Consider the following 10,909-nt stretch of genomic DNA (forward strand, 5'->3'; position numbering starts at 1 on the left):
TAAGTGAGTAACTGCAATTTTGGAACTTTTACTTGAACCAGCATGAAGTTGTCCACAGAGATTGTATGGTTGACGTATACAGCTAGCCGGCCAAAATCATTGGCCAAGCACATGACACTGTGCATGGGAGCCAAATTCCCTTGGTGCATATTATATCCTTACGGCAATTATAGCCCAAAATCATCGCAAAATTGCCATCCATATCCGCTGAAGCTAGCTCGGACACAGATGATAGATTCATGCCATGTTACGCTCGACGCTCATGAACTGGCATTGGCGTACATCCATTTTCTTCCATTTTTCCTGCATTCGCTGAGCCGTGTTTGCTCAGTTTCGTTGATAGTACAGCTGAGGCGGTTGTGTCGAGATGGTAGTTAGAACATGCTCTGTAGAGTCTGTACACAGAAAACAGGTTGCTGCGCGTTGACATGCACCGCAGTCTACGCAACCTGGACATGTATAAATACAGGGAGTTGCGAGGACATGCTCACACACCATCCGTCCATCCATCCATTTCCTCGACATAGATCATCACTCAACCAGCTATATTGCACAACATTCTTTGCTGTAGACACGTAACAGAAGGCAGCTTACCCTGATCGTGTAATTAGTCAAGCTCCATGGCGATCAGGTCTTTGCTGCTCCCTCTTGCCATCGTGGCCGTTCTTGCAGCTAGCTCGGCGGCAGCAGTCGCTCAACTGGAGATCGGCTTCTACAGCAAGACATGCCCGCAAGTCGAGGAGATCGTCCGCGAGGAGATGGTCAAGATCATCGCCGCCGCACCCAGCCTCGCCGGCCCGCTCCTCCGTCTCCATTTCCACGACTGCTTCGTCAGGGTAAGTTGTGCTTGACCTCTGTCTGATCGCATTTTCTGCTTCTACCGAAGATCGATGAAGTAGTATATGCTGACATGTGCCTTCGTGAAACGTGAAATAACAGGGCTGTGACGCCTCTGTCCTCCTCGACTCCACGAAGGGCAACGTGGCGGAGAAGGACGCCAAGCCGAACAAGAGCCTGCGAGGGTTCGGCTCCGTGGAGCGGGTAAAGGCCAAGCTCGAAGCCGCCTGCCCAGGCGTCGTCTCCTGCGCCGACGTCCTCACGCTCATGTCCCGCGACGCCGTGGTGCTAGCCAAGGGGCCCAACTGGCCAGTGGCTCTGGGCAGGCGAGACGGCAGGGCGTCTAGCGCCACAGAGGCCAGCAATGAGCTTCCCCCAGCCAACGGCGACGTCCCTCTGCTCGCCAAGATCTTCGCTTCGAAGGACCTCAACCTCAAGGACCTCGTCGTCCTCTCCGGCGCTCACACCCTCGGCACAGCGCACTGCCCGTCATACGCCGACCGCCTCTACAACGCCACCGGCAACGACGGCGCGTACAGCCTCGTGGACCCGTCCCTGGACAGCGAGTACGCCGACAAGCTGAGGCTCAAGTGCAAGAGCCTCGACGACCGCAGCATGCTGTCGGAGATGGACCCCGGGAGCTACAAGACCTTCGACAGCAGCTACTACGGCCACGTCGCCAAGCGGAGGGGCCTCTTCCGTTCCGACGCCGCTCTCCTCACCGACGGCACCACCAGGGACTACGTCCAGCGCGTCGCCACGGGAAAGTTCGACGCTGAGTTTTTCAAAGACTTCAGCGAGTCCATGATCAAGATGGGCAACGTCGGCGTCCTCACCGGGGCCGAGGGGGAAATCAGGAAGAAGTGCTACGTCCTCAACTAGAGGCCTATAATTTTTGTTTGTTTGAGATATCGTTGATTGTTGATTGTAAGTTGTAAATGCACGAGATGGTGCGTGTCCGTTTCATGAAACCATTCGTTTGTAATGTGAATCCGGTATTTTTGAAATCTCGAGCACCGAGAAAAAGATTTACCGAACAACATCCCCTGGTATCTATATAGTTTTTCTCAAAAAAAAAAAGATTTGATAAATTGTGGACGAATTTGTTGATATGTTTGAAACATTTCTGTCGAGAACGTACCCGCGCGTCAGGATTTTCCTCGATGAAGGCATTGTTTTGAGAGCGGACTATCTTCAGGGTGAAAACCTAAGATCTTTGATCGGGCAACGACGGCGTTGTGCACCGTTCTCTTCTTGGAGGCATTGCTTTTGAAGAGTCCGGAGTTCATGGGTTGTCATGTTGGTGGTTGTATTGTTGTTGTTAGGGCTGGAATGCTGTGACAGGACTCTTTTTTCTTAATTAGTTTGTTTTCTCTTTTTTAGCTGTGTGCATATGTATTGCCATTAGGACGGTGCGTAGCTGCAGATACTGGATGTAATTGGTATCTTCTGATATTAATATATTCTCTTTATCAAAAAAAAAATCTTTGTTTCGGGTAGTGTATTTCCGAAAGTCAGAAGTACTGATCCACCATAGTATTTTATCCCAAGTTCCCAACTGAGAAAAAAACCTTGAGTGTGATTAATTTTTTTTAAGAGCTATATATGGGGTAGATTCTTAATTTTGTCAGCAATGTCCAACCGTCTATGTATACTACGTGCTTGTTCGCTCGCGAGGCATTTTCCTAGTTCCGATGAGCCCAAAAATGGTTGTTTGGTTGCTCACGGTATGCCACTTCACATGCTCAGAGGAACCTTATAGAAGCGTCTTGACCTCCTCTAGAGGAATGTCCAAACTGACCCGAGGCAACAAAAAAAATTGCTCGCGAGGTTTATTTGACAAAGAGAATATATTAATAGGGATTTCTATTCTCGTGCCCTCAGGTTCTTAGTTGTACTCAGTTTTCCCCAACTTCTTAGTTTTTGCTCAGTTTTCCTCAAACCCTTGTTTGAAACCCGCAGAAGGAGCTCAGACGGCAGGATTCCAATTTAGTTGACCGTTCCGTGCTGACGTGTGGGGCCGCGTCATGTGGGGCCACGTCACGTGGGGCTGGTAGAAAGGGACCGCGTGGGACAGGACGAGAGACAGCGTTTGGTTGCACGTGAGCAGGAGTTGGGTTCTATCTCTCTCGGCCCAAATTGGCATTTTTAAGAGTACATTTCCCCCCTCTTTCTATTTGTCTTTTTTCACCTAATTAGTATCAAATCTAGAGAAGCTTGCATTTCTGTCTTTCTTCAATTATTTGTGCCTTTTGGCCCTCGTTGTTTGCCCAATATGGCAGCAAATCTAGCACTCTCTGTATGTAGATAAATCTAGAAGAAAATCTCCAGGGTAATGTACGATAAATTCACACAGTCATATAGTAGAATAGGGATCCCTCCCTAGATAATAAGCTGCATACAGCAGCCAACATAGTAACAGGTTCGAGGTTCTTCACAACATCATCATACTAACAACATAACAACAAGGGATCCCTAGCTAACAACAAAATGGAGGAGGCAGCAGCAGCACATGTCTAGGACTCCGCCTACCCCATCTGGCTCTGTCTCCACTTGTTGCTCCGTTTGGGCACCTTGGGCTTGAGCGGAGGCATGCGCCCGGCGGCGATCTCCACCCGCTGGAAGCTGCGGAGGTGCATGTCGAGCGTCTTGTGCTTGGCGCGGAAGGATTAGGGGTTCACAGTCGTGCCGACCTTGGGGAAGGTGTTTCCGATGTTCTCGGCATGCGTGAGGAGGCAGTTGAAGTCGGTGCCGCCGAGTCTCCTAGTGAATAAGGGGCACCTGTAGACACCCTTGGCGAAGTAGGAGATGTACTAGCGGACCTGCAGCCTCCGCAGCACCTGCCGAGTCTTGGTGTCATGGTGCTCGTCGTCGCTGCCGACGTCGCTGCCAGACAGCTGATCCATATCAAACGGAAACTATGAATGAATGAGTTGCAACGATGACTAACAAGCATGATAACAAAGTTAGGAAAAACAGAGACAGCCTCAGTTAGAGTGGACATGATCATATATCTACAGGGAAGGGGTTAGCGAACCAAAGCTCATGCACAACAGATTTGTACACGACAATGGTTCGCTGAACCCTCCCTGTAAAAATTTGTGCCCAATGATTCATCATAGGCAAAGAAACAGATTCCAGATCTGAACTTGAACACATTCCAGATTATTTGCAAAATAAAACGGTTGATATCTTTTTATTCGTGCATAAAATAACTGATTGAGATCCCATGATTACTTGCATAAATTAACTGATTGAGATCCCATTATTAGTTGCATAAATTAACCGAACGGCCGAACCCCAAATCTTAAACGAAATCAAGAAGGGATCAAAACAAAATGGAATAAAATCGGCGCAAATATTAACCCAATACTCATCCATCTACACCAGCAAAAATAGGGTTCAAAAAGGAATGTGGAACAAAAAAGGGAGCAAACCGTAGTTACCTCGTTCCATGGGTCGTCCATGAAGGTGTCGTAGGGGTTCGGGGGCACCTCGTACGGCACCTCCTCATAGGGGTCCCATCCCGCCGGGATCTGACTGCCACCGGCGGCAGCCTCCGATGCACCGGCGGCGACGGCCGTTGAGGGGACGGCGCCGAAGAGGGTGGTGTCGCGCTTGGAGTCGACGGCGTCGTGGACGATGGGATTGGCATTCTTCTTGTCCATCTCGCCGGCAGAGGAGAGGGAGAGTGAGAGGGTTTTTGCTTTGGAGAAGATGATGGGACGTGAGAGAGGCGGCGTTGCGTGAGCGAGTGAGAGTGACATAGATAGTTTGAGGAGGCGTCTATAAAGGCGAGGTGGTTAATGCGACCCACGTCCTACGCGTCCACAGTTGCACGTCTGCACGTCTTGGACTTCTGCAACGCGACACACGTCCACGATTGCACGTCTTCGACTTCTGCACCGCGACCCGCGTCTACGCCTCAACAATTGCACGTCTTCCATTTCTGCACCGCAACACGCGTCCTCGAGTCTAACCTTGTAAATTTAGATATACTCAGGTATATCTTCGAGTCTTATACTAGCATTTTTGTGTGCTCAGTTTTCCCCTTGAGTGCTAATACTGGCTAGTGCAATATGCTCAGTTTTACCCTCAAGTGGCTGGTCAACAGAGAGCCAACAAATGGGATTAACTAGTTAAATGAGTCATTTAATGTGCAAAAAAAATCCGAAAAAGAGTGGCACTAACTCATGGAGTCTTTACCACAAATTGCCACTTCTCAAATCATAGATAAGTCATAGATAAATCAAGTTTTACCACAAATTGCCACTTCTCAAATCACCTAATAGCTATGAAGGTGCATGGTTTTCCACAATAAGCCCTTCCCAAAACAGCTTTCCCCAAAACATACTTTGTCTAACTGAGGCCACAATTCTCACACTCATGTATATTTGTATTGCAAATAGTTTGAGGTAGGCCAAGATGGGTTTTATTGTACAAAACACGCATTTTCCATTTTTTAAATCTCATATTTGAATCCCTTAGTCTGTTTACTACTCAGGTGCCCTTGGTTTCTTGATATTACTCAGTTTTTCCCTCTCCCTTCACAAATTCTCGCAGACGTGCAACATTGCCCTGATTGGTCTAGCCCATGTCACGCGGATCGTGCCCGCCGACCGTTGATCGTATGATCTAACGGGCAGGATAACCCCTCTCTCTCTGTCGGCGGTTAGCTTCCACCCTGTAAGTATGCTAAAGGGCGGTTTTCTATATTATTTTTCACGCGCTAAAAATTATAAGCCCAACTCTTTTAGGCATTACTTTTCACGCAAAAAAATGATAAACCATCACCGATTTGTTATAGCCATTAATTTTCACGCAAAAAAAGATAAACCATCACCGATTAGTTGTAGCCATTACTTTTCACGCAAAAAATGATAAACCATCACCGATTTCTTATAGCCATTACTATTCACGGTAAAAATGATAAACGAAACAATCTATCTATCTCTATATTTGAAGTTTGGGAGGGTTCACTATCTACATATGTTAACTTTCGAGGTTTTGACCTGAAAATCAAATGGGTATGATAAAGGAAAATAAAAGTTCAAAAAAAATGTAAAAACGAAACAATCTACCTATCTTTGTATAGAAGATTGTCTGTATGATTTTTGATGTCATTTAGAGAGGGTGGAAAAAAATCCCTTTTGAGAAGGTCGAAAAAACCTAACTTGTTACAAAAGCTGGTTTCAGTGAGACCTAACCAAGTTTGGCATACATGATGTCATACCTATAACAACAAGGAATATCTAAAAGGGAAAGTTTCACAAAATTTGAAATTTAGGGTGAAAATGATGCCATACTGATACGTCTCAAACGTATCTATAATTTCTTATGTTCCATGCTAGTTTTATGACAATACTCACATGTTTTATATACACTTTATGTCATTTTGATGCATTTTCCGGCACTAACCTATTAACAAGATGCCGAAGCGCCAGTTCCTGTTTTCTGCTGTTTTTGGTTTCAGAAATCCTACACAGGAAATATTCTCGAAATTGGACGAAACAAAAGCCCACGGTCTTATTTTGCACGGAGCTTTCTAGAACACCGAAGGAGAGACGGAGAGGGGCCAAGGTGGCCCCACACCCTAGGGCGGCGTGGCCTGGAGGGGGGGCGCGCCGACCTGTGGGGTGGGCCCCTCGGGCGCCCTCCGACTCTGCCCCTTCGCCTATTTATTCTCTCCGTCGCGAATACCCTAGTACCGAGAGCCACGATACGAGAAAAGTTCCAGAGACGCCGCCGCCGCCAATCCCATCTTGGGGGATTCAGGAGATCACCTCCGGCACCCTGCCGGAGAGGGGAATCATCACCGGAGGACTCTACATCATCATGCCCGCCTCCGGATTGATGCGTGAGTAGTTCATCCTTGGACTATGGGTCCATAGCAGTAGCTAGATGGTTGTCTTCTCCTCTTGTGCTATCATGTTTAGATCTTGTGAGCTGCCTAACATGATCAAGATCGTCTATTTGTAATGCTACATGTTGTGTTTGTTGGGATCCGATGAATATGGAATACTATGTCAAGTTGATTATTGATCTATCATATATGTGTTGTTTATGATCTTGCATGCTCTCCGTTGCTAGTAGAGGCTCTGGCCAAGTTGATACTTGTAACTCCAAGAGGGAGTATTTATGCTCGATAGTGGGTTCGTGCCTCCATTGAATCTGGGACAGTGACAGAAAGTTCTAAGGTTATGGATGTGTTGTTGCCACTAGGGATAAAACATCAATGCTTTGTCTAACGATATTTGTGTTGATTACATTACGCACCATACTTAATGCAATTGTCTGTTGTTTGCAACTTAATACTGGAAGGGATGCGGATGCTAACCCGAAGGTGGACTTTTTAGGCATAGATGCATGCTGGATAGCGGTCTATGTTCTTTGTCGTAATGCCCTAAGTAAATCTCATAGTAGTCATCATGATATGTATGTGCATTGTTATGCCCTCTCTATTTGTCAATTGCCCAACTGTAATTTGTTCACCCAACATGCTATTTATCTTATTGGAGAGACACCACTAGTGAACTGTGGACCCCGGTCCATTCTTTTACATCTGAAATACAATCTACCGCAATCTCGTTCTCTGTTGTTCTTCACAAGCAAACATCATTCTCCACACCATACGTTTAATCCTTTGTTTACAGCAAGCCGGTGAGATTGACAACCTCACTCGTTAAGTTGGGGCAAAGTATTTTGATTGTGTTGTGCAGGTTCCACGTTGGCGCCGGAATCCCTGGTGTTGCGCCGCACTACACTCCTCCACCAACAACCTTCATGTGGCCTTCATCTCCTACTGGTTCGATAAACCTTGGTTTCTTACTGAGGGAAAGTTGCTGCTGTACGCATCACACCTTCCACTTGGGGTTCCCAACGGACGTGTGCTTCACGCATCATCACATACATGATGCTATTTTTCGAGGTTTTGACCTAAAAATCAATTGGGTATTATAAAGGGAAATAAAAAGTTCAAAAAATGTAAAAACGAAAAAATTTATCTATCTATCTACCTATAGAATATCAGCTATATGAAATTTGAGGTCATTTAGAGAAGGTAGAAAAAATCACCTTGTTAGAAAAGTTGGTTTCAGTGAGACGAAATGGTATGCGCTTAAGCAAAGTGATTTTTTTTAACATCTCCAGATGACCCCAAATTTTCCATACATGATGCCATACGTGTAACAACAAGGAACCCTATATAAAAAGTGTCAAAAAAGTTTGCCAACCGTATAGCTCTATCAAAAAGAACCTCACCATGGCGCTAGTATAATTTTTAGTTACAAACTTTCGTTACCTAACCTTCAACATGAAACTTGTTTCAAAGTCATTTTGGCGTACAAGAAACAAATCCCACCTTGATTCGAGCACCACAGCCTCCAAACGATGCCGATGCCGATATCGGCATGTTCAGAACGGCTATGCTCGCCGCCACTGCTAGGTCACCGTCGGGATGCACCCTTGCTTGTGACGGTAAAGCACACGTCCGTTGGGAACCCCAAGAGGAAGGTGTGATGCGTACAGAAGAAAGTTTTCCCTCAGTAAGAAACCAAGGTTATCGAACCAGTAGGAGATGAAGGCCACGTGAAGGTTGTTGGTGGAGGAGTGTAGTGCGGCGCAACACCAGGGATTCCGACGCCAACGTGGAACCTGCACAACACAATCAAAATACTTTGCCCCAACTTAACAGTGAGGTTATCAATCTCACCGGCTTGCTGTAAACAAAGGATTAAACGTATGGTGTGGAGAATGATGTTTGTTTGCAAAGAACAGCAGAGAACAATGATTGCAGTAGATTATATTTCAGATGTAAAAGAATGGACCGGGGTCCATAGTTCACTAGTGGTGTCTCTCCAATAAGATAAATAGCATATTGGGTGAATAAATTACAGTTGCGCAATTGACAAATAGAGAGGGCATAGCAATGCACATACATATCATGATGACTAATATGAGATTTACTTAGGGCATTACGACAAAGAACATAGACTGCTATCCAGCATGCATCTATGCCGAAAAAGTCCACCTTCGGGTTAGCATCCGCACCCCTTCCAGTATTAAGTTGCAAACAACAGACAATTGCATTAAGTATGGTGCCTAATGTGAAACAATACAAATATCCTTAGACAAAGCATTGACGTTTTATCCCTAGTGGCAACAGCACATCCATAAGCTTAGAACTTTCTGTCACTGTCCCAGATTCAATGGAGGCATGAACCCACTATCGAGCATAAATACTCCCTCTTGGAGTTACAAGTATCAACTTGGCCGAGCCTCTACTAGCAACGGAGAGCATGCAAGATCATAAACAACACATATATGATAGATCAATAATCAACTTGACATAGTATTCCATATTCATCGGATCCCAACAAACACAACATGTAGCATTACAAATAGATGATCTTGATCATGATAGGCAGCTCACAAGATCTAAACATGATAGCACAAGAGGAGAAGACAACCATCTAGCTACTTCTATGGACCCATAGTCCAAGGATGAACTACTCACGCATCGGTCCGGAGGCGGGCATGGTGATGTAGAGCCCTCCGGTGATGATTCCCCTCTCCGGCAGGGTGCCGGAGGCGATCTTCAGAATCCCCCGAGATGGGATTGACGGCGGCGGCGTCGCAGTAACTTTTCTCGTATCGTGGCTCTCGGTACTAGGGTTTTCACGACGGAGAGAATATATAGGCGAAGGGGCAGAGTCAGGGGACGCTCGAGGGGCCCACCCCATAGGGCGGCGCGGCCAGGGGTGGGGCCGCGCCCCCCTAGGGTGTGGCCGCCTCGTCGCCCCTCTTCGTCTCCTCTTCGGACTTCTGGAAGGCTCCATGGAAAATAAGTCCGTGAGCTTTTGTTTCGTCCAATTCCGAGAATATTTCCTATGTAGGATTTCTGAAACCAAAAACAGCAGAAAACAGGAACTGGCGCTTCGGCATCTTGTTAATAGGTTAGTGCCGGAAAATGCATCAAAATGATATAAAGTGTATATAAAACATGTGAGTATTGTCATCAAACTAGCATGGAACATACGAAATTATAGATACGTTTGAGACGTATCAAGCATCCCCAAGCTTAGTTCCTACTCGCCCTCGAGTAGGTAAACGATAACAAGGATAATTTCTGAAGTGGCATGCTACTATCATAATCTTGATCAATACTATTGTAAAGCATATGAGATGAATGAAGTGATTCAAAGCAATGGTAAAGATAATTACTAAACAACTGAATCATATAGCAAAGACTTTTCATGAATAGTACTTTCAAGACAAGCATCAAAAAGACTTGCATAAGAGTTAACTCATAAAGAAATAGATTCTTAATAGAAGGTTTGAAGCAACACAAAGGAAGATATAAGTTTCAGCAGTTGCTTTCAACTTTCAACATGTATATCTCATGGATAATTGTCAACACAAAGTAATATGATGAATGCAAATAAGCAAGTATGTAAGAATCAATGCACACAGTTGACACAAGTGTTGCTTCTAAGATAGAAAGAAGTAGGTAAACTGACTCAACAAAAAGTAAAAGAAAGGCCCTTCGCAGAGGGAAGCAGGGATTACTCATGTGCTAGAGCTTTTTATTTTGAAAACATGAAAACAATTTTGTCAATGGTAGTAATAATTCATATGTGTTATGCATAAAACATCCTATAAGTTGCAAGCCTCATGCATCGAATACCAATAGTGCTCGCACCTTGTCCTAATTAGCTCGGATTTCCATGGATTATCATTGCATTACATATGTTTCAACCAAGTGTCACAAAGGGGTACCTCTATGCCACTTGTACAAAGGTCCAAGGAGATAAATCGCATTTGATTTCTCGATTTTGATAGATCTCAACTTGAGGACATCCATAACGGGACAACATACAAAACATATAATGGACTCCTCTTTAATGTTTAAGCATTCAACAACAGATAGTATTCTCATAAGAGATTTGAGGATTAATGTCCAAGCTGAAACTTCCACCATGATACATGGCTTTGGTTGGCGGCCCAATGTTCTTCTCTAACAATATGCATACTCAAACCATTCAACTCATGGCAAATCTCCCTTACTTCAGAC

The 10,909-nt window shown here is 45.3% G+C and overlaps 1 protein-coding gene across 1 annotated transcript; it reads left to right on the top strand.

Moving 5' to 3' along the window:
- Window positions 1-617: 617 nt before the first annotated feature.
- On the top strand, window positions 618-1,719 carry LOC124673645 (peroxidase 1-like). Its single transcript, XM_047209688.1, has 2 exons — window positions 618-836; window positions 940-1,719. The coding sequence occupies exons 1-2, from the start codon at window positions 621-623 to the stop codon at window positions 1,717-1,719; spliced, it is 996 nt and encodes a 331-aa protein (XP_047065644.1). The 5' UTR covers window positions 618-620.
- The last annotated feature ends 9,190 nt before the right edge of the window (window positions 1,720-10,909 follow it).

This window comes from Lolium rigidum, chromosome 1, assembly GCF_022539505.1.
Source record: "Lolium rigidum isolate FL_2022 chromosome 1, APGP_CSIRO_Lrig_0.1, whole genome shotgun sequence".
Lineage (NCBI taxonomy): Eukaryota > Viridiplantae > Streptophyta > Magnoliopsida > Poales > Poaceae > Lolium > Lolium rigidum.

Coding starts and splice junctions, on each gene's coding strand:
- LOC124673645 (XM_047209688.1), top strand. CDS start 621: ATGGCGATCAGGTCTTTGCTGCTCCCTCTTGCCATCGTGGCCGTTCTT. Junction 837..939: donor TCCACGACTGCTTCGTCAGG/GTAAGTTGTGCT, acceptor GTGAAATAACAG/GGCTGTGACGCCTCTGTCCT.